The 24,593-nt window shown below is 39.6% G+C and overlaps 2 protein-coding genes across 17 annotated transcripts in view; one reads left to right on the top strand and one right to left on the bottom strand.

Annotated features, from left to right (window-relative positions):
- Window positions 1–24,593, top strand: part of LOC108596109 (heterogeneous nuclear ribonucleoprotein L) — a 104,070-nt gene that overhangs the window by 68,656 nt on the left and 10,821 nt on the right. For 6 of the 16 annotated variants that reach the window (XM_017981531.2, XM_033293272.1, XM_017981530.2 and 3 more), the window contains one exon: window positions 16,298–16,345. The exons of 9 other annotated variants lie outside the window; for them this stretch is intronic. In XM_017981531.2, coding sequence (XP_017837020.2) covers window positions 16,298–16,345 — 48 coding nt within the window. Of the gene's footprint in view, window positions 1–15,847; window positions 16,048–16,297; window positions 16,346–24,593 lie in introns of those variants that run through there. One more of the 16 variants, XM_017981535.2, reaches the window with a different exon arrangement.
- Window positions 7,002–8,032, bottom strand: LOC108596110 (digestive cysteine proteinase 1). The gene has a single exon (XM_017981536.1). It carries the CDS (start codon window positions 8,020–8,022, stop codon window positions 7,051–7,053), a length of 972 nt encoding a protein of 323 aa, XP_017837025.1. The 5' UTR covers window positions 8,023–8,032; the 3' UTR covers window positions 7,002–7,050.

Consider the following 24,593-nt stretch of genomic DNA (forward strand, 5'->3'; position numbering starts at 1 on the left):
GGTGAGGTATTGTTGGTTTTTAGTTTTATTTAAATGAGCTTAGGAGCGCGTAATTACTGCGCAATTCCTTGAGTAATTACAAACTGTAAGTGCAATTACTTATGTATGCTACATTTGTTGTTTGGTAAGTGTGCATTATATGCAAAAGTAATTACAAGTAATTATGCAAGTAATTACAAGTAATTATGATAATTATTCTTATTGATTTCTGCAGCTTAAGCTAGTTGCTGACATTACTGCTACGTAGGTCACCCGCATATTGCATTTATTAAAAAGGACGCAAGTAATTACAAGTAATTATGCAAGTAATTACAAGTAATTATGCAAGTAATTACAGGTAATTATGCTTATAATTCCTATTGATTTCTGCAGCTTAAGCTAATTGCTGCCATTACTTCTACGTAGGTCACCCGCATATTGCATTTTGTTAAAGAGGTCGCATGTCATTTAGCAAATTGTCTACATAAATTCATTAGCAGCAGCAACAGCTGCAGTTGCTCTGCTTTCCACCTGGCTGCTGCTAAAGTTTTCTAATTGTTGGCACTTGAGCGTGTCGTTTGAGCCCTCATAAAATTGCAATCATTACAATTTGTAGCCACCCACATGCAACTTTGCTGACAACTTTCTTGCGCTAAGACATACGCGCAATTAAAAGCAAATATTAAAAAGAAAATATATAAAGGCATCAAACTAATTAACTTGGCTTAAAGTGTAGCTGCACACTCGACCCCATTCGCGCGGCTCAGGCCAAGGCGAACACAAATAATCGAAACACACACGTCTCATGCATATAGCCAGGCCCATAAAACGTGACCTATAAGACGTTGTGTTGCCATAAGCGAAAGTGTTTTTTGGGCTAACAACTCTACGAGTTTATTTACTCGTGTGGCTTGCAAAAATAGTGTGACACTTAAGTAAGGCGCTCCAACTAACGGAAATGAAAACCGCAACGACAACAGACTAGGGAGCAGTTCAAGAGACGTTCGGATAGCCTCCTCCCCACTCGTTGTCTCTCAATATTATTGCTGAGGGAACATGTGTATTAATTTTCTCGTTGACTTTGTGGCTTGCCAATATCAACGCCCACTAATTTTGCTGAAAATGTGGTAATCGATTTGTTGGTCGGCAAAGTGGAAAACGTACGTGTAAAGTGCAAAATTAATTGATTTTATATAGACGTCGTCATAGTCAACGCGCTGCAATTGCAAATTGAAATTCTGTGGCCACTTTCAATTACGATTTTGACTTCAAATTGTTGAGGAGGGTTCATTAAAATCTTAAACAATTGTGTGCTATATATAAATTATCGATTTAGTAAACTTCCTGCCTGCAAAGCATAGAAAAAAAATAAAATAAAAATGGCAGCGCCTTGAGGCCGCACCTAGTTACAACTTTTGCATTATCTAAAAACCACAAACTATAAACTAAAACTTGCCTTACCCTTTGTGCTGGCCCCCCAAAGGTCTGCCCTCATTTATGCTTCAGTTTATATATATAGAAGAAACTTATGTAAGCCGCCTCTAGGCGCTGCTCGCTTATAATTTTTGCCAGAGCTAAAATCTGCTTTGCCTTGATGTTTTAATTTGTGCGTAAATAAAATTTAAGCATTGCTTTGCTTTTGCATTAGCCGAAGTGGAAAGTTTCTAGAATTGTTGTGACGACTTTCAAGCCATTGTTGTTGTTGTTGTTATTGTTGCTCTGCTTGGGGAGCAAACTGATGCAAAGATTAAGCCAAAATCCGTCTTCTAACTGCCGCTCGGTTGCTGCTTTTAATTGCATTCTACGCAAAAGTTTAAGTTTTGTTTCGTCGTCATTGCGTCTCGTTGCCAAGGTTTCAATTAGAGACAAGCCTGTGCCCAACCACCCCCTCAAGCCCACATAAAGCCCTAAGTATTCTATATCTACTGCTATGTATCTCAATCTGTTTGTATCAGTAAAGCCAAAGCCAAGTTGCGCCCACAAACTTTTAGCCCCTAGCTACATATGCTGGTTGCTGTTGCTGTTTTCACTGTAGCTGACCAAAAAGTTTACAAGCAAATTTTGCTACTTGGCTGTTTGTGTGATAATTGGCTACGGCCACGGCATTTGGCCATTGTATTGCCAAAAATAAAACTAAACTAGCAAAAAGTCAAATTCAATTGATTTCTCTTTCACTATTTTTTTCTTAGCCAGGGTTAAATGCCAGGCATGTGCTGCTGATATGTGCGTGTGTTTAAAAAAGTTTCTCAAAATTCCTTGGGCATTGTTTTCATGTTGTTGTTGTTGCTGTTTCGGTTTGAGGTCTAGGCGAGCTGCCTGAGGTTAAATGCATGTGGCTTAGCCTTACACCTGAACGATTCGCAGTGGAATTTTGTGAAATTAAATTTCGTTAAATTATTTATATTGAAACATGTTTATTTCATTTGCCTAGAACGACTGAGATGTCTTTGATAATTTTGCTCTTCAACTTCAATAAAGTTGAGCCTCTGAGCTCTTTTCATTTTCTTCTGTTTCATTTCCTGTGCGCAACGGACTCTCGCCAAATGACTTTATGCATAGCTAATATTTTCTTGCTCTGGCCTTTTGTTTGTTGTGCCACTCCCATGCCTCATCAACAACAACAACAACAACAACAACAAGCAGCAGCAGCAGCAGTTGTCGGCGTGTCTCAGTTGCACTTATGACAACAACAGCAGCAGCAGCGGCAGTTGTATAAAGGAGTTTATGTTAGGTATGGGGGACTGAGGATTTGACTCGTCAAGTGTATTCTTTGGGGGCTTTGCTTGTAGTTTTTGCTTGAGCCTTAGTGTGGCACGGGGCTAGTCTAATAAGCATCCTTGGGGAAATTATGATGAGCAGAATTCAATTTCGTGTTTAATTTGCAGTGAATCCGTTAGAGTGGCTTTTACTCTCACTTTGGCGAAAAGGCGAAAAGTTTCATGCCACAAGTTTTTCTTTTTTTGTGGTTGCGCTTTGTTTAGGCCAAAAGTACGCCGGACTTTCTTTAGCTTATTGTCTGGCAACAACGAAAAATGCAAATCAGCCTTTGTACAAATAAATTTCAATATCGCACTTGTTACTTGAAGCTGCTGCTGCTGCTGCATTTGCTTTGCACTTTGACCTTTTTTCATGTCCGCCAACCACAGCGTGAGCGCGAGCGAGCTCATTATTATTACAAGCAAAAACTTTTTCTGTTTTGTTGTATATTTTGTTTTTTAATTTAACCACAAAGTTTATATATTTTTTGTATCTTGCTTTTTGCGCTCGCAAATGAAATGCTAAAGTGATTTTTTATTAAAAGTTTACTTTTTTAATCTGCCACATTTTTTTCTGCTGCTGTTGCTGCTGTTGCGGTTTCTTATATAAAGCATATGCCTGTTTTAATTAAACTGTAAACGCGACTTAATTAGCATGCATTAAAATGCAGCCCCAAAAAGTATGCTACGTTCAGTGTGTGGCAGCAATTTCAATTGCAATACATTAACATTAACATATTTATAGCTTTCGCTTTCATGGCCTTGCGCCCCCCAACAATCATTCACACCTTTAAGCCTGTCACACAAATCTCCCCCGAGGCATTTCCCAGGCGAGACACAATTCTCAGCAGACTCGTAATGCTGCATGTAAAAACAAAATGGCCAACAAAGCCGCCGACACAGGAAGCCGCTGCGCATTGTCGTCAATGGCTGGCTACAAATTTTTACAGCTGTTTCCGCCGCAGCAGCAGCAGGAAATATTTTTATGTTTTATAGCTTAACTAACAATAGCAACAGGTCTGCGCAGAGATAATTCAATGCAGCAGCACATAACTAACTTAGCAATATATTCAATGCTCGCTAGCTAAATAATTCGTTGATATTTAGCTACAACTTAGTTTAGCTCATTTCAATTTATTGCTGTCGTTATTGTTATTTATTTAAACTAAGCTATTGCTAGCCAAAATTTATCTAAGCTGCATGCCATCATAATATTTCATATTAAAATAAAATTATTTATGGCAATCGTCAAGCGCAGTTCGCTATAGTTTGACATACGCCAATAGCTAAAGCTTTGCTGTTGTTGTTGCTGCTGTTGTTGCTGCCGCATTTGGTAGTGAGCGCTTTATCAAAAATTCAGCAGCAACATGAAATGCAATTCGCAAAGTTTGAATTGTGTGTCATATATTTTGCCATGTTGCTGCCAAATGCGAAACTTTTATTTTTTCCACTGCTGCTTATGAGAAATTGAACGTCAAGTTGTTGTTGCTGTTGTTGCTTACCCACAAGTATTTCAGTATTTTGCATTATTGCAATGCCATAACAGCCTGCGGCAATGCATTTGAAAGTTATCAGCTAGCAAAAAAAAAATATATAAATTTTATATATTTTTGCTTTTGTTTTTTTGTGTGGCAGCAGCTGTTGCTATTGCTTTTCTTTGATTATTTGCAGCAAACTGAAAGTTACTTGAGCTATCAGTAACTGAGTGTTTTCCAATTGCTATGCCCAGCGGCAGCTGTGTGCGTGTGTGTGTGTGTGTGTGTGTGTATGGGCGTGTCTGATTGCTTTATACCTAGTTTACAGTAAGCGTTGTCATCAGCAGCAATTTGCGCTGCATATCAAAATATACAGTTGGGGTCTACTAAGTTAGTTTGTCTTACATATGCTGCGTCTTGTAATGTCGACTGTGCCTTGCAGCACTTTTTGATTGCAAAATATTGGCAACAGTTGCTGCTGCATTTAGCAGCTCTCAGCTTTGTTCATTGTTGTCACATAATCATTTTTGCTTTATTATTTACTGCGCCTTTTGTTATTGCAACTTGCTGCCCAACTAAATGGGCAGAGCGCTTTTCAAAATATATCGCACTCAATCTCCAACTCAATCATGGGGCAAGTGCGTGTAATTGTGTGTGGCTTTAGTGGCATTGATGTCACTTCAAATCTTGATTGAGTGGCCAGCAGCTCTTGACCAAACAATCATATTGACGTTGCTTAAGTGCGCTTAGCTTGACGCTATTTGAGTTTGAGTCAGCGAACTATTTATGTTAAATATTTTACAACCACAAAATTGCTACAAACAATTGCCACAGCTTTTGCGCTCACACGCAGCTTCACATGTACGTCTTAACTGCACTTGTCAGCGTGCAACATAAATTGGCTTAAATGTGAGAAAGAGAGAGCAACAAACGTGGCCGGATGTTGTGCAACTGTCAGCGACTCGACTCGCCGCTGTTGCATTTAAGTTAAGCGCCGCATTTTTGTTAAGGGCTTGCATTATTTATTGTTGCGCAATATCGCTGGGAAAACAGACAGACAGACGGACAAACGAACAAACAACTTGTCGCAAATTGTATTAGCCAAAATGCCAGCGACAAGACAGTCACTTAGACGTTGGCCTGGCCTGTTGAATTATATGCAGTGCTCAAATTAATTACAAGCTGCCAAATACAGAAGCAAGAAAGTTAGTTGTGTGTGTGTGTGTGTGTGGAGTGGCAGGACAACAGCAACTTATTCAATTAAACTTTTGCGCGTGCAATCTAATGGAAAATGCTGCTCGTTGCCACGCAGCGTCGTCCCTTTGCGGTTGTAACTGTAATTTTTAGTTTTAAATGCAACTGCATTAAAGTGTATAAAATATTTGCTTGCTTCATTTCATTGTGTGTGCGTGTGTGTGGGCGTAACACACACACCCATGCAACATATGTGACATTCGCTTTAAATGTTTTTATTCTCTGTCGCTGTCTCTGTCGCTGCCGCATGTAAATTAGTGCGTTATTATGCTGCCACTGCAATCTGGCAACGCTGGCTGGCAGTTTACTCTGCGCTGGCTTTTGACTCCTACGGGTTGCAGCAACAACTACGCAAACTACGTCTCTGATTTATGCGCATTTTATTGCAGCTGAGTTGACTTCTGTTTGGCCCCCGCCCCTTTCGCAGTTCAGTGCTCTGTTGTTGCTTGATTAATTTGCAATGATGCCACAAAAGGCAGCAGCCACATGTTGCCAGGCAGCTTTAAGCGCTTAAAGCCAAACTTGCTTTGTTTTGCTTAAAGTTAGCGCATACGTATACATATTGCATATACTGTGTGTAAAATTATTAATTCGCTCGTTTTGCTATTTCATGTAAATTTAATTTCCTGTTTAGCAATTGTGACTGGCATGTTATACATCTCTCTCTCTCTCTCTCTTTCTATTGCTGTCTCGCTCGCTTTGTTGACTTTGGCAATGCATTTTCATTGGCAGAGATTTTCATTGCATTTTGGCACTTGACTTTTTGCTTTTAGGCAGCATATATATCTGTATATATAAATGACGTCTACATTTGCTTAGTCTCTGCATTAATTTATACAAATGTGTGTGTGTATTTGTGTGTGTGTGTGTGTGCCAGCTGTCAATTCTCTGCTGATGTCTCGCAGCAATTTTGCTTGAAAATTTTAAGCAAATGCAACTTAATTGGTTTTGCATATATATGTATAATTTTGATGCTGCTGCTGCTGCGGTTCAAATGCATTTAATTGGCAATTAGTGTGTTTGGCTGGACAAGCGGGACAGTCAAATATTAGCTGCAATTTCATATTTGTTAAGCAATAATTAGTCAATAGCAATGCCGAAACGAACTAATTGATTTTAAAATAAACAATGACTAATCACCCACAGCGAAAAAGAAAGGAAAAACCCAAATAGCATTTTCTTGTTGTTGCCACACTAAATTTCATTTCATTGCCGTCAATTTGGTTGCCAGAATGTTGAGCATGGCTTAGCGCATCCCTTTTCAACTAGTTGTTGGGCCCTCTCGCTACGCTGCACGCTCTATGGCTCCATAGCTTGATTAATTGAAATTTCACTCACTGTCAAGGTGCTGTACGTGTGGCTGGCTGCTTGGGTTGGGGGGCAGCTGCAACACTAAAGTGTTGTGGGTCGAAAACTGTTTTCCAAATTAATTGAGTGCGCTAATTTTGGCCCGAAAAGGGTTTTTGGCTTAATTGATGACGTGCTACGTGCTACAAACTTTATAGCCAGGCTATAAATTCAGCTTATAAACATAAAGTTGCTTTAATACACACGGATTTATTAACTGAGTTAAGTGTAACTTGTGCTTAGACAACTGCAACGAGGCCATAGCTGGCAATCTGGCATTGATTGCTGCGATTGCGCGACATGCGTATGTAGCCAGACTCGCCCCAGCTCTTGCCCCACGAGTTCTTAACAATCCAGTAGTCGCCAGCGGAGTCGTTGCCATAACCAACAACGAGCACACCATGATTCACCACCTTGCCAGCGCAAGTGTTGTCGTTGAAGACGCCGCTCTTGTAGTTCTGGAATTTGTCGGTGACCACCACAGAGACGGCAATGGGTCCCTTGTTGGCTGTAGCTTCCTTCAGCGCTGCTTCAGTGCGTGCAACGCTTGATCTGGAGCGCATTGTGGCTGCAATTGAGTTGCGATTGTAGCGACAGGTCTTGACTGCGCCCTCATAGGGATAATTGCTCATGTAATTGACGCCGCCATTGTCGATTATGTACTGCAAAGCCTGCGACGTGTAGCCGCCATTGCAGCCCATGTTGTTGTAGGGTGCGCGACTGGAGCAATCCAGTATATTCTGCTCCGATATGGTAACCAGCTTGCCCGTCTTTATAAAGTGTGCGCCCTCCAAGCAGCCAGCTGCTGAAAAAGTCCAGCAGGAGCCGCAAGATCCCTGATGCTTCACCGCAGTTACTGCGCCCTTGCTGCGCCAATCCAAACTGCTGGGCGCTGCTCTGCTGCTCACCTCGTCAATCTGCTGCTCCACACTCGCTGCTGCTGCCGCATCAAAGCTGGACAAATAAAGCGCCTGAAACTCCTCGAAGCTCAAATCACTGAACTCATTCAGTCCCATGTCGTAGCTTTCCTCGCCCGCTTCAAAGCGCTTGTTGTGCTGCTCTATGATGCGCTTATTCTTCTCGAACATGCGCAGACGCAGCTGCTCCTCGTTCAGGCTGCGGTAGCTCTTGCCAAAGCGCGTCTTGTATGCGCTCCAGTCCGCAGCGCTGGCGCAGGCCACAAGCGCCAAGAATATTACAAGTTTGTTCATTTCTGTTAACAGTATTAACACTAACTGCAAGTACAGTGAACAAGCTTATTTATAGCAGTCTGAGCATGAGCTTATCACGCTTATCATAATAATAATTGTTTCAATTGGATTCAGTTAAGATTGGCAAAATTTATTGGCGGCATTAAGTTGATTTGACGTTGATTTATTAACAATTAAATTACTCATATCATATATAAGCTACTGAATCAAAATGATAATATGTTTAATATGCGCACTTATTTGTTTGCAATTTAAATATACCAACGATAACAAGCAGCAGCCGCAATCGATAACAATGCTGGATGACAGTTGATGCGCAATAATTAAAATCGCAACTGCGAAATTGCGTTTGGTATAATTGAAAATAATTGTAATATTTATATATGCATATTTTATTAAAATTACACATTCAATTTTATTTAGTTTAAGTATTATTATTATAATTCCCACATTATGTTTCATTGTTGTGCGTGCCTTTTAGCTTTTGATGTTGTATAAACGTAAACAATAGTTAATCAAACATTTTAAACTTTATATAAATAAAAATTATAAGCAATGAATTATAATTACTAATTATAATGCAATAGCTTTGATTATTTATATTTGCATATACAAAAACAAATGTAATCAGTTAGCAGATTAATTAGTAGTTCAAAAAGATTAAAGGCCTTAACTTAATTTATTGTTAAAATAACCCATAGCACTTGAACTACTTATTGTTGGACTTTCAGCTAAAAGTACTTGACGCTTTTTTGTTGCCATTTGTTATTTTTTTAGCTGATGAACTCAATAACCAAACGCATTCATAATTTGGCTTTAATGCACTGCACTAAATTTCCAGCTGCTGTGCAGTGAGGTGTGTTTAATATTCATTCTAATGCTTGGCTATGCGCAATTTGCATTTGAAAATGATTTTTCGAAATGTTTATGCGGCAGGCAGCAGCCACTGCTGGATGAGTAATGAACTAAGTGCACAAGTGCTACAAAGATCAGAGAGTGAGAAAGAGACAATGGCTAAATGTTCATGGTTAAATGCATTGGCAAACAAGCGTATCTATTTTTAAAGCAAACGCTTGAACTACTTATCATATGACAAGGATACGTATTTTTCACAGCCAAATGTTGTTTGCCTGCTGCCAATATTCAAAAACTGATTTTCATATGTCTTTTAAGTTTATTTGCTCAGTCAGTCCGCCCTACAGTTACTGACGAGTGGGTGGGTTGGTTGGTTACGTTAGCTACTTTGCTCTGGTGCTCTTATCGTTTGCCGCACACGCATAAAAAGTTGCTGCCTCTTGGCAAACACACACACACACACACACATGCGAACATTTTTTTGCAGCTGCTTTAAACTTTTTTATTGGACTGAATTTAATTCGGCCAAAAGATACGCATACTGTGCTCTGTTTGTGGAGTGCTTTGTAAGTTCGCCTCGCCTTTCGGTTTTTTTTCTGTTCTGTTCTGTTCTGTGTGTTGAAAAGCGATTTGAAATGCAAATTTTATTGGCACAAAGCAACAGCAAAGTTCCACTGCCACGCATGCCGATTAAAATCAATTCAATTTGCAGCTTAAGCCAAGAAAAAGTGGTAATCATTTTCTCTATACGCTTTGTTTTTTATTCTCTTTGCTTGTACTTTATATAATGAGATTTTAAACAAGTGCACACACAAATTTCGGCAAATGTTGTCGGCAGCTTAACTTAATATTTTTCCATATGCTGGCAAAACATTTTGCAATTCAAATTTCTGCGAATTCTCCCATGTCAAAGCAGCAAATTCCTTTTTGCTTTGCTGCTGTTTATATAAGTCTGAACCGCAGCTAAAGACAATTAGCATGGCAATCAACAAATTGGAATGCCAAGCTTAGCAGAAATAAAAGCAGAAACTGCAGAATGCAGCAAACATTTTGCAATTGCAGCTTATTGACTTGTGTCCAAATGGAAGCCACAGCATGCTCCAGACACATTTTCAGTCATTTATTAAAAACACTGACATAGTCGAGCTTGTGATGTGGGTGGATTTGGGGGGGTTACTGAAATATTTCATAAGCCTGACGACAGCGCAATTAAATGTCAAAGTGCTGGCCAAAAAGGGAAGAGCTCTCCTTTTTTTTAAAGCAATAAATTTGCAGGCTGCGCGACAAATTGTGTTGAATGCAATAATAGCAGTTAAGATTGCAGCTAATTTGTAACGCGTCGTATGCGCAATTTGCAACAGCAGCAGCAGCCACAACAAAGTAGCGGCTTTGATGCTCAGCGGAAATTTTTGTTTTAAAATTTTGCATAATTTTTGAGTCAACACTTTGCATAACATAAATCACGCATACGCCACGTTGTGCGCAGCTAAAGTTGCAAGCTTTCATTTCGTTTCATGTAGCACGCTGCTCTGCTCTGCTCTGCTCTTTGCCTTTTTTGCGGCTACTTTTTGGCTGTCCGCCATATTTGCTGCACATGCATTGATTTATGTTCGTTCAGATAGATCTGGGCGGCAATTTTTAAGCAAGAGCTTTATTATGACAAACGTGATTTTTGCGCACGTGGCAGTCAATTGGGCATGCCAATGGTTGGAAACCAAAGTAAGCGAGAGACAGAAAGAGAGCGAAAATGTTTGCACAGCTGAATTGGCATATGTAATTTATTTCGTTGAATTAACTGTTACATTACGACTTTTGTTTTATTTTATTTTCTGTGTAGTGTTCGTAGGATTCTTTTCCTTGGGGTTCTTCTTAGCGTTATTCTTCTGCAGTTTCCTATTCTTCTTCTTCTTCTTTTTCTTCTTACTTTTATCCTTTCTTAGCGACTGCTCTTCCACAGTTATATCCGCATCCGGACGATACTTGTACGTATAACATTTTTCCAAAAAATTCTCCATCAAGCAAAGATAGCTTTTGATTTTGTTTGGTGGCAAATCGCCGCCACCGCTTACACTCTTATCACTGTCATGACCACCACCACCACCACCGCCACCACCACCACCACTATCTTCAGCCTCTTCAGCCTCTTCAGCCTCTTCATCCTCTTCACCATCTTCACCACCACCTCCTCCACCATCTGGACCTTTAGTAGTTTTTGTCGTTGTTTTTGTTTTTGTCGTTGTGCTTATTGTTGGCGGCGGCTTGTTAATCTGACACCATAAGAACAATTTGGCCAACATCTCGTAGACGGTGCTGCCGCCCAACAGTTCCTTGGTCGCTGTCTTTGTTAAGTCCGTCACCAGCTGACTGGGTATGGGTGTGTTCTTGTTGAACTTTTCCACTTGCTTGATGATCGCTTTCATCGCGCCCATCACACTTTCCTGCATGAGCTCCTCCTTATCGGTTATCGGGCTGCATTCCTTTGGCACGCGTGCTTCAGTCCGCACCAAAGCGGCGCCGCACAAAAGCAGCAGCAGCAATATTAAGCGCTTGAAGCAAACTCTATTTATAACAGCACAACAGTTAGGCAATAATATAGTTACCATAATCCGTTTGTTAGTGTGTCCCTGCGCGTTTTGTTAGCAAGTGTTGAAAACTCCAAAAGATATCAACGACAATTTAAAACGCTTTTAATGCAATTATGCAAATTAGATATGCAGTTAGTTATATAACTAAGCGTGGAGTAGGATAGTGCATCGACTAATCAATTGGCATGCAGTAATTGTGTTATAAAAAAATTAATCGATAAATGCTGCCATCACTAAGCTGCAGTTCGTTATATAACAAAGCGTGGACTACGTTAGTGCTGACATAAATATCATTGACTAATCAATAATCTGTTATGAAGCTTTAATTAATGGTTCCACAAATTAATCGATAAATGCTGCCATCACTAAGCTGCAGTTTGTTATATAACAAAGCGTGAAATAGCAGAAGTAGCAGTTCTTTTAATTAATCGTTCAACAATTGAATCGATAAATCGTTCCATCACTATGCTGCAGCATTTTTCTCACCTTCACATGCCATTTGGCTGCTCTAAACAAAAACTGCAGCTAACTGACATTGACCTTTATATCGAAGGCTTAAGCCAAATGCATAAATATAGCCAAATGAGAATTCAAAGCCAAGTCAAATTTATTAAAGCAAATTATTCTCTTTGTTGTTTATGGCGGCCAAACTACATTAGTCTGTGTGGCTACTATAAAAACTTACGCACAAATGAAATGCGAAAATTATTAGCTCATTCGCTTGCTCGCTCGCACTAATTGTGGCTTTTTGTTTATTTGCTCGTTTGTTTACTTGCGTGAAGGCGCAAATATGCAAACACTTAAATCGCAATGATGTATGCTTAGATAAACAAATCTAGCAATTTATGCTATTTGTTTATAACATTTCAACAGCCATCGCACGCTCAACAGCCAGCGGCGCAATATTGTCACGTAAATTGCAATAAATGAATTAATTTTTGGCCAAATCTGCTGCCCACAGGCCAAGTTTTATTTATGTACACAACTTATTTATTTCGTGTTGAAGCTTGTGCGAGCTTCTGTGCGCTAATTTGATGAGCAGACAAGCGGCTATAAATAATATTGCAAAATATTTGCATATTGAATCAGCAAAAGACAATTTGGCTGCTGCCTTTTTGCTTTTTAATTAGAACTGACTTGATTTGTGGCTATAGCTTAACAATTTCCGTGCAGAGATTTTCACTTTTTTAGTGGCATATGTCACATTTATGGCCGACAGATAATACAAAAAGTGTGTGAAAGTTGGCAAAAGAGTTTGTCATGCAATTAGAGCAACATGCAACCCAAACTGGACAACTTACAACAAACGGACGATGACAGCTATGGGAAACTCGCTGCTGCGCTTTTCCGCTTGGACACAACTTGAAAATCAAGTTTTCCAATTTGATGCTGAATATTCACTGTCTATGTGTGTGTGCCAATCGAAATAAAAGCAACAATCTGCCAAAGCTAAAAGTGGTTTTCACCAATTGAACTTGTTTGCTGTTCCCGGTTGATGTTGCTGCTGCTGCTGCTTTTGTAGCTATTACAGTTTCCCTTGCGCATGAAATCGAAATCAATTTTGGTATATGCTAGCGACCATATATAGAGCCACTGCACCGTCCATGCCAGTGCCGTCCATGCTCATCAGAGTCAACGCACTTGGCCAACTCCTTTGCGCTTACGCAAGCGCTGACGAGGGTTGCCATGCAACTTTTATATGGCTTAGTGTGCATAGAAAAATGCGTAAAAATAATAATAATAATATAATACGATTTAAACATTGTTGCAGCGAAAGTTGCCCTACGATATGGCACTTGTTGTTGCTGCTCTTGTTGTTGCTGTTGATAGCTCTTGGCCATAAATGTTGCGCTGTGTGTTGGCCATAATAAGAAACGGAGCAATTGCCAAAATGCATGAATTGCTGCAATGCGGAACAAAATTGTTAGTTTGCTGCCGAATTTGATGCTCGAGCAAAAAGTTTATTTCGAGTTTTTAGTTTTTATAGTTGCTATAAATTCACAACAAGTAGACGCCAGCAACAAATTAAAAATAACGCAAAATCTAAAGCTAACTAAATTATATGCTACATGCATTCAATTGTTTAAAGTCTATACTAAATTTTAGCTTGGGACATAAATTGTTGCAAACCGCAAACCAAACCTAGACAAATATGCAAAATGTCAGCACAAATTATTTCACACATTGCTATAGTTTAAGTCTTTTCTAATGCTGTAGCCACAAGTAATTTAATTAATAGCATTACATTGAAATTTCTAGGCTTTTATAATTAGAAAATTACTAATTAAAATTTACATTGCAATTCACGAAAAATACCAAGCAGACCTTAATAATATAATTAAATTTAAACACAGTGTCTAGGCATGTGGTGCTGCATAATGTCGCTCGCTATGTGTGTGTGTGAGCCATAAATATGCCAAAATAACAATGGTTAACACACACACACACACCACAGGCAGCCAGCCTTTGTGTGCTAGGCAAACTGACAGGCAAATCTAATAAGCATAATGAATGAAGCAACTGTAGTAGAATATATAAGAGCGAGACTGTGCAGCAGCAAATCGCAACCAGCTGAGTTGCTGTTTTCATTCAACGTGTTGAACTTGTGCTGTCACCTGTGAAGGCATTCAAGACACCCGCACACAGCAATGCCACATGCCACATGCTGCTGCTGCTGCCACTGTTTGTGGCAAATATCTTTAGCCATTTACACTAGAAAATAATGCGCACTTTTGGCTTTGCTGCTGTCCGTTCGAGTCGTTTAATTAATTTCTATATTAGATACACTTCATTAAAAATGCTTTAGATATGTCGCCATTGTTTTAGCTGTTAGTGTTGTTTGTGGCTTTGTCTATTTTCGTTGATTGAGTTGCGCAAATGTTGACACAGTTATGGCTCATGGCTCTGTTTAATGGCTTGTAAGAGATCTATGACTAGCTCTATGTGTGTGGCTTACATAACTCATTAAATTGCGTTTAAAAGACGCATGTGGTGCAGGTGGAAGGCACTTCAGTTGGCCTTTGCTAGCTATTAACGCACTTTAGGCTCAAACTGAATTGGGTCAAGTGTGTGTGTGTGTGTGTTGGGCTTGTCAGCAAAGCAAAGGCTTTTAGTGCTGTTTGAGGCACTTCTAGACCTTCTAATGAAATGCATTTCAGTTCTCATTAGTGCGTTGCCATTTTGTGCGTCGCTGCACAACACTTTGAGTTATCGATAAATTTGCCAACAGCAATTGGCAACGCTAAAGACAATTAAAGTGCAAAATTTAAGCTGCTAGCTTTTTTTTTTTTAGCTGTTTATAGCTATTGTAATGTGCTGGTTGCCACTTAATGCAATTTTGATGTTTGGCATCACCTCCAGCAGCTGCTGCTTCTTCTTATAGTCAGCAACAAAATATTTGAAATAAAAGTTTGCATTGGCATTTGAGGTTAAAGTTTTGCAACCTTTTTGCGCCGCACACATTTTTGTTGCTTGCCACAATGGCCACACATAGACACACGCACATTGTGTGTGTGTGTGTGTGTGTTAGCCTGAAAGAAAAAGTCATGCCGTGTGTGCTGTGCGCTGTTCCATGCTATGAACCTATGAAAAAATAAAAGCAAAGCAGTCGGGCATGGTCGCAGCTTTTTGGCAGCAACTTGCAACTTTGCTTTGTCATGTGCAATAAATATTTCTATCGTGACTGCCGCACACATGTTACACACACTCACACACACACATATATATGCGTATGTGTGTGTGTGTGTTAACTGTCAGCTTCAATGTTGCATTGGCAAGCTGCTAAAAGGCGCTGAAGTAGACAATGTTGAAAAGCATTTAAGCGCATGTAGCAAATTATGTTGCAGCTCAGAAAATTTTGTCAATTTTAAAATCAAAGTCGACTTTGCTTAGTCGCCGGAATTTCCACAGCACTGGGAATTTATTAAATGTCAAACTGAGCAGGCGGCGAAAACTTTAAACTTGCAATTTTTTACAGCATTTCTCAGTCGCTTGTGTGTTGCCTCACTGTATAGACAACTGCTACAAATAAATAAATATTAAAAAATAAAGTCAAATATACAGCCAACGTGAAAAAGTTTTAAGCGCACTCTGCAAAATAATTAACTAAACGTTTAAACGTCGTCGCGTCTAATTAAACGTACAACACTCGCGCATGTGTGTGCTTGTTTTAGTGTGTGTGTGTTAGTGTGTTGAGAGGAAATGGAAAATTTAAAGACTAATACAAGCGGCGCTTATTTATGGCATCCGCCGCAGCAGCCGCAATCGCCATTGATGCAACAATCGTCGCTGCCGCCGCCACCGCCGCCGCAGCAGCAGCAGCAGCAAGCGTCGTCACCACTGCTGGGCGGTGGCGGCGGCGGCATGCAACAGCAGCAGCCGATGCGACGCTTTGCGGGCAACAAAAACAATTTCAGTTTTATGCAAAGCCAAGCACAAGCGGCCGCCGCCGCAGCTGCCGCTGGCCTCATGCTGGGCCCCAGCAATCCGGCTGCCCAGCTGATGAATCTTGGCACGCCGCCGCCGAACGGCTATCGCAAGCGGCCCATGAACACTGGCTTCAGTCCCGGTTACAGTCAACACAACGGTAAGCGCAAGCGGCCCGAAAAATTGTTGGCCCCCCCCCCCCCCAAAAACGATTTTCAACAACATTTCACACGATTTTCTTCTCGGCCTACTGCGTTGTTAAATTTCCTGTGTGTACAACATTTGTCGTCGCTAAACAAACAGACAAAAGCTAAACTACTCTACTCTCACTGTTTGTTCTATATTTCGATGCTGCAATGATGCAATCGAGTGCGCTTACTAATCGATTATTTTTATTTGTTTCATTGCAGGTAAGTCGCTGTTTTCAATACCCGAAAATGTTGTTGTGCTTGACAGCCGTAAGTACATTTAAAACTAAAACAGATTACTATATTTAAAACCGCACACTTGTACACACAATCCATTATATACCTACTACTTACTATATATATATATATAAATTTAACATTACACATACGCATAGTAACACACACAAGTTGCAAGGCGCTCTCAAGTTCAAACAGTTTCTAAACAATTTGCCAAAATGTAATTCCATTTTATTTGCAATTTCAATGCACACACACACACACACACACAGTAGTGGCCAAAAGTATGTGGACCAAATAGTTGCTAACTAACTTTTCGATTGGTTGATTGCAAATCTTTAAAGCGCAAAAGTTAAGCGAAGTTCATTTGAAAGCAGCGATATAATAATATTTTAAAAATATTCAATATCAAATTATATGTCCCCACATTTTTTTAGCCACAACTCTTATTATTTTAAAAGAAATTATTTTAAAATAAAATTCAATAACAAATTCTGTCTCCACTTTAATTCAATTCAAATGCTAAATTTTATAAGAGATTTTTTCATATTTCGTTTAAGCTAAATAGAGTAATTCAATAACAAATCCTATGTGCCCACATTTATTTAACTTCAATGCTTATTAATTTAAATGAATTAAACTTTAATTTCACTTAAATTATTTTATAGAATGAATATAAAATTCTAATTTAATATTTCAATAAAAATAATTTTACTAAATTTTTCATGAATTTATTATATATTAGAAAATAAAAATGCACAGATTAGCGATTAGCTTAATTGTTATAAAATTCTGATTTAATAATTCAATAAATTCATTAATTTATTTCGTTAAAGTTAAATAGAGCTCATCACCATTAAATAATCGAAACTTTTGCTCAAAGTAATAAAAAGCAACTCAACGCAGCATTGTCAGAATACTTTTGGCCAGCATTGTGCGCGTATTCAAATTGAGTAGCAGCCATTGAATATTATTTTTGAAATGTATGCGCGAGTCGAGTGCTTTGTTTTCCTCTCTGGCTAAATGCAATAATAAACAGATGCCGTTACACACTCATAATAAAAGGCACTTGGCTAAACAATTGCAATATTGCATTAATTTAATGGAATATATAGGAGCTCATTAGAAAGCAGCGGCATGTCATAAAAATATGAAACGGTCATTTAAATAATTAAATGCGAGTAAATTGCACACACACGCACGCACATTATAATTAAAATAAATGTTTTCAATGCCCAATAATTGCCAAATAAATTAATTTTAATTGCAAAAGCCAATGGCAAACGGCTGCGCAGCGCTGCGCTGTTCTGTGTGTGAAAATTGTGGGCTAAAAATAAATGCCAGCATATCTTAGAGACTGTGGGGAGAGAGAGAGAGAGAGGAGAGAGGGGAGCAGTTTACAGTTTGCTTAATCGCTTTTCGCATGCTCACTCCGTCTCACTCACATTTATTTATTTTTGTTTAACCAATACGCGGCCAAAGCCACGCCCACTGGGCCCACGAAAACTGTCGCAGGTGGCCGGGCGACTAAAACACTTAAAAATACATAAAAATACCAGTGGTGGTGTTGGGTGTGTGTGGGTGTGTGTGGGTGTGTGGGTGTTTGGGTGGTGACGACAAGTTTTTGGCATTTTGATGCCTCAGTTTGTCTGGTTTAGCGCTAGGGATCAAGCAGACAAGACACAACAAGATTTATAAGCATGTTCATTAAGCATATTTGACACACACACACACACACACACATACATATAAATAAATTAAATGCGCGCTTTTATTTGCTTAAGCATTTCAATTATTTTCTTTTTGCCGCACATATTTTGTTTTTTTTTTGGTTTTATCAGAGCCAAAAAGGCAAAGTTCGAGTTGTTTGTTTATCTTATGCACGCTGCTGTGCACAGCTGTTGGCAACACACACACGCACACGCACACACTCGTATAATTGTTATGTGTGTAGGTGTGAAGTTTGTTTGTTGTTGACTTTGCGTTGGGCTGAGGGTTGGGCGCGCTGTTTGTTTGTGGCTTACTTTTGCTGATTGGCAGCGTATGTGTCCACTTGAGGCTGGCACAACTGTACCTACAGTTATGCACGTTTGTATACACACACACATTTAATTTCTTTTATTTGTTAGCTGTCTGAACTATTGGTAATTGAGTTGTTACTTAATTAAATTCACTTGCCTCAACTTTAAGCATTCAGCGCTTAAATCATAAATCATGCGGCAATTTGGTTACAATAAAAATTAATGCATAGCGCTGTTACATTTTGTTGCTAACCGCAGTTATAAAAAACATTTGTCATTTGCATTTTGTTTGGTAATTCAATAAATTGAAAATGACAAATTGTGTCATGTTGCGGTTATTTTCATGGAGCACCACAAGCCGCCTGCAGCTGGTGGTGGTGGCGCTTAATTAAATCCATGTTGAGAAACAATAAAAGTTGCAAATGCTTAATGGCTTTAAAGTTGTGTCCACCAGCGGCAGCGGCAGCCTGCGTAAGTGGGCGTGGCTGCCAAGCTGACAGACGTCCGGCGCACATCAATCAATCAAGTGATCAATCAAATTGTTGTCAACATGCAGCAGCATCCGCAGCACACGGCAACGCGCCAACAACTTTGCTTGTTGCTGTTATTGCTCGCTAGATGGCGTGTGTTAAACAAGAAGAATGTGTCCTGCTTCTCCTCGTCCTCGCTGCTTTAAGCAGCACTAACGAGCGCTAATGGTGGCAGCAGCAGCAGCAGCAACTGCTCAAGTAACACACGGGGAACTTTAACCGCTGCCCAAGCTCAATATTGCGTCTCGATTATCTGCTGCATGTGATTGATGGTGGCAAAGTTACTCGCAAGGCAGCAACTTTAAATTTTGTGAAGCTATTTGATTAAAAACAATTGCAATTGTTAAGCCAGAGGCACTGGCAGTTCATCAATAGAGCAGCTTACAGCTTTACAATAAGGCAAACTTGGGTTGGAACACAAATTACTTTTATTAGCTCGAAGGGACGTACGAAGCATCCAAATCATGAATAAATCTGTGCTAAAGTTAAAGCTTAATATAAGAATTTCAGGGCTAACCTTTTTTATAGTAAAATTTCTTCTACTCTCGAGTTCAAAATATCAACTTAGTGAATAGCAAAATGAATTCTTTAGAAATATAGTTGGACTGGAATAAATTAAGTACTCAAATGAATTTGATTTGACCTTTCTTCTAGTAAAATTCTCCTAAGCTCGACGTAGTAAATAACAAAATTAATTCTGCTTAGTTCTGAATCAAACAGAATTACTATTTAGAAATATATACAAAGAATATTTGCTATTTGTTAGTTCTGAATCAAACCGAATTACTATTCTTTAGAAATATAGTTGGGTTGAAATAAATTAAATAGAAGGAACTACAAAGAATATTTGTTAAATCAAATGAATTCTATTTCGCTATTCCAGCGTCCTTACATGAAAACTTAGGAGCCTATACTTTGTCTTTAATACACTCGCCCTCATTGAGCATTAAAAAAAAATCCATTTTTAACTTTTGACTTCCTAATTTATGCAACAAATGTCTTCTTGGGTGGTCTGAGTAATTGATTTAAATTTTTGCATATTTCCAATATAATTTTGCGCTCTTTCAAAATCAGCTTGAACTTCTACATTTTGTCTTGCATATTTTTCTACTTATGCTCAATCACTTCGGTTGGCAGTGCTCGCTTGTTAGCTCTCAATTTATAGTCGCCTTGTTTTTAGCGCGTATAAAATTTGCATAGAAATTATGGCGTAAGCGTTGCGCATAATCAACAATTTACAATTTCTCTAGCGCTGGCTGCTGCTGCTACTGCAAAGTAATTTGACCACATGTAGTCCGTCCAACAGTTTGACCCACTAAGCTGCCCCCACTCCTCGCATTTGTTGCATAATTTGTTGCTGCTGCTAAATGTTGCTGATGATTTTTCTTTAATGTTCCATTTCATATTTTTATGAGGCAAACTGCCAGCAGCCACGCCCCAGCCCCAGCCCCCACCCCAGCAGCTCGCACATAATTTATGCCAACAGCGGCTGTTGTGGCCTGTTTTTGTTGCCTTTTTTAGACTACTTCTAATAATTTGCAATTAATTCTTGCAGCTGCCGAGCCGAAAGTAACTTTTAGTGCTCCGCGCCACTTTGCCCCGCTTGTGAAATTTTTGCTGGCAATTAATTTTGCATTTAACTAATGCGTGCGGCATTTTACTAAATTAGCACTTGGTGCAACCAAAAACGCAGCACAGAAATTCTAATATCAAAAACTGTCCATCAGCTGTGCGCACACGCTAATGCCAAAAGGCAATATCGATTTTTGCCTTTATCAGCGCAGCGAGTAGGGGGGGGGGAGCAACTGGCAACTTAATCAAATCGAAGCGTAGCAACCAAAGCGAATTGTCGCTTATGTCGCAACGTTGCTGCGCAATTTGTTTAATAAATAAAAACAATGTTTACTACAGTGGCAACAACAATAGCAGCGACAGAGATGAGCAGACGCTTACAAATTGTCGTTGCGTTGACAGTGCTCACTGTAGTTGTATTAGAAGCAGCACAAATGAGTTGCCATTAAGTGCAAATGTCAAATCATGGGGGTGGGGCTGGGGGCGCAACAACCACAACACACACACACACACAGTTTGGGCCAAGTTGCCAGCAAACACGCCAATCAGTTATCAAGCAAAACCGTAAATTTCAAAGCACTCAATGCTCAAATTGTCTGTTCGGTGACTCGAACTCGCATTGAAAAAGAGCTGGGGCCAAAAATTTGTAGAGCAATTCAAAGAAGCTTTAGAAGCTGCTGGGGCAAGTTTAAAGTCTTTGCTGGCCTCTGTGTGTTTGTCTGTCATTAAGCCAGCTGGTTAAAGACGTTAATTAGAACCACAAACACACACTCAAGCTTTAGCTTTCAGTCTACGCTGCGTATGCGTGATTTGAACTTTCATAACTGCCACACACAATTGAACGCTATTTTGCTTTTCTAATTATGCTGTCAACCACGCGCTTCATTTTGACTGCTGGTAACAGCAACAAATTTCATGCATTTGTATGTTTTATTCAAATTCAGCGTAAATGTAATTAAGCTCATGAGAATTCAACGTAAATTTATTTCGCCACCAAGCTCGTTACGCCCACGCGTAAATCCTTTGCTGCCACTTTATCTTGCACTCTCCTTTGCCTGCTGCTTCTTTGCTAATTTCAATAGCAAGCAAATAATACTTAGCTCCTCCATTCTGCTGCTTGCGTGTCGCATATAAATTGGCTCATTGTACGCCGTAATTTCTTTTTGATAAGCATTGGCAGTTTTTATCGCATAAAGCGCAGAAATTTAAAGCACTGATTTATGCTTGTTTAGCTAGCTAATCATAAAGCGAAAAATAAAAACTAAAAAAGTTTGCTGCCAAAAATACGTGCCATAAGAAAAAGCAGAGATTGAAAATGAAATTGAGTAAAAAGCAAATCAAGCAAGGCATAGAAAAATGCTGAAATTTGTATTATAAAAGTTAGCAACATATATATATAGAATATATATATATATATATATTATGTTTTTCTTTGTATGTATCGAATATGATTTTTAAGGTTCTTTTCCTTTTCTTTTCTTTTTTTTGGGGGCAACATTAAAAACCAATCAAGCTCATTGTCACATAATCTAGACACACATACAGCACACACACGCACACACACACGCACACATGCGAGCGAGCTTTGAGTCTATTATTTTTTATAAAGTTGGTCGTAGTCAACTCGCTATCTACATGTCACAGTGCCCCAGTCAACTCTTTTGCCTCAGCGTATCGCATAATAGTTTTGCTTATGAAAACAAATTCAATTTTGAAGCTGCTTATGGAAATGTTTATGCAAGACGTGCGCAAACTAAGAAGCTGCTCTCGCTAAAGAGGGTGGCAAAAATTAATGTCAACTGACAGAAAGCAGCAGCGCTTGGCTGTGTTGGGGGCGTGGCTTAAATGCATTCGCAGTCAGATAAACATGCTGGGTAAGCAGCGCAACTGACGCTGACAAATTGAAAATCATTGAACAGCGAAAGTAAAAATGCGCACCTAAGCAGCAAATAGTTAACAGGCGAGTGTGGGGGTGTGCGAGTTGAAAAATAGTGTAGCATACATTTAAGCAAATTGCAATTAGGGTTGCCCCCAACATTTGCGCACACACAATGCTTTGTTTAGTTTATTTACATGCCCGAAAAGCTTTTGCTATCGCTCCAGCTACAGCTCGACAAAGTGCGCCAATATGCCACAAAGTATGCAACAATTTGCAGCATAAATACTTTGTGCAAGTCACTGCCAGTTGCTGGGTGGCTGTGTGTGGGTTGTTTATGCTTGTCTATGTGCATGCACTTGCAATAAACGCCACATAAATGTTGCATATGCCGAATGGGTAGCATTTTTATTTCCCCAGCAGCCAACAGCCTGTTTTAATGGATCTCTCTCGCTCCGTGTGTGTGTGTGTGTGTGTGTGTGTCCCGTGTGTAGCCATTTTTCACTCGTGAAGCGACGTTGCCTAACTGCAGTTTTCTAACAAATTGATGGAACGCTTTGCAGCTTCAGGTGCAGACCCAGACTCTGCTCTATGTTTGTTTTTTTTGTTTCATATTTTATAGCGCTGCTTGTTGTTTGTGCCTCGTTGATTTTATGTGCATTTAGTTGTTTATTTTATGGGCATGCGCTGTTGCCACACTTCACATGGCAGCAGCAGCAGCTTTAATACTTTAAACTCAATTAGCCGCTGGCTTACATGCCGTATGATTAATTTAAATACACTTTGCATGCAATGGTGAGCAACGCCTCAGAACTTTGCTTTTCAAATTGCTTCGCGCACACTTAGCGCTTCATAAAAAAAGAAAACTAAGCTGCAACTTCCTGTCGCACACTTGTTAAGGGAAACTGCTGCTCATAATCTAAAATAATTTGTGCGCATGGAAAATTTACACCTGAGCTGAGCGCCGACGTCGTCACTTTGCGTGTGAAAAATTTTCCAGCAATTGCATGCAACAATTCCCCAAATGCTTAAACATTTTAGGCACGCTTCCGACTGTGGCAAGAACGAGCGTACGAACTGACCGAGCGAACGCCTGTGGCGTTAATTTTTTTCTTCTTTTTTTTGTGGCAGCAATTTCGCTTGGCTGCGCGTCACGCATACGCCCCGTACACAACGATATATATTTGCAACAAATCAGCGCGCCCGTGAATTTCAATTAAAGCTAAACTGTGCGTACTACACAATATGTGAGGAGGTCAGTCCGTTGTGCCACAAGCTGTGTCACGTGCCACAAGCTGCATTTATTACATGCCCCGCCGCTGTATTGAATTGCGCAGTCAAAAGTTAAGCATCGGCCGCTGGCTTAGATTGAAACGTGCGCTTTGATTGCGCAAAAATTTTCACACGCAAAATAGCAAACGGATTTTGGGGCTTCAGCGCCAAAGCCAAAGCCAAACAAAACAAATAAAATAACGCGACGACGCTTGCTAGATTTTTAAATAAATATTTTGTCAGCCAGGTAGCTATGCAAACAAACAAACAAAAGCTGCTGCTGCTGCTGCTGCTGCTGCTGCTCGCTGTGTGTTTGCCCAACTGGCCAACTGCACGGGCAACTAAATCAAATCAAAACAAAAAGCGCTACACAAAATAAAATAAAAAAAAAAAAAGTTTGCATGCAATTTAGTTGCATTTTTATTTTGTTCGTTCTGTGACTTTGTTTGGCTAACTGACTTAAAGTTTAACATATTCCGCTTGTCACTTAAGCAAACTTTGTGAGCGAGCGTCACACAGCGCGACTCTGATGAAGTTAAAGTGCTTTACGGGTTAAATGGCAGAGACACTCGCTCATGCATGTTTTAAAGTTAATTAAACGCCTTGGCAGACTTTTTGGTGGCAGATTTACCGCGACATTTTGACAGTTTCGTAACGTTTTGGCGCTTTAATTATAAGCGCAGCAAAACAGAAAGAGAGACAAGCAAGGACTTTATGTGTGTGTGTGTGATGCCTGCTGTTGCTTTTGTGGGTAGCTATAGGCACTAAATCTTTGCTAGTTGCTGTTGTTATGGCTGCTGTCAATGGGTTTTTGCTGGGATTGCGTGTTGACAGTAGCACTCGCGTGTACAGTGGAGCGTATGCGTAATATTTGTGCTTAATGCTATAAAACTTAATGCTAAATACAAAATGTGTAAAGCGCATTAGTTTGATATATAAACTTTGTACATTTAATTCCCTAAATTTGCGCCGCTCTTTGCGCTTCTCAGCCATTGTACTTGACTGAAAAA

The sequence above is a fragment of the Drosophila busckii genome, chromosome 2R (assembly GCF_011750605.1).
Source record: "Drosophila busckii strain San Diego stock center, stock number 13000-0081.31 chromosome 2R, ASM1175060v1, whole genome shotgun sequence".
NCBI classification, from domain to species: domain Eukaryota; kingdom Metazoa; phylum Arthropoda; class Insecta; order Diptera; family Drosophilidae; genus Drosophila; species Drosophila busckii.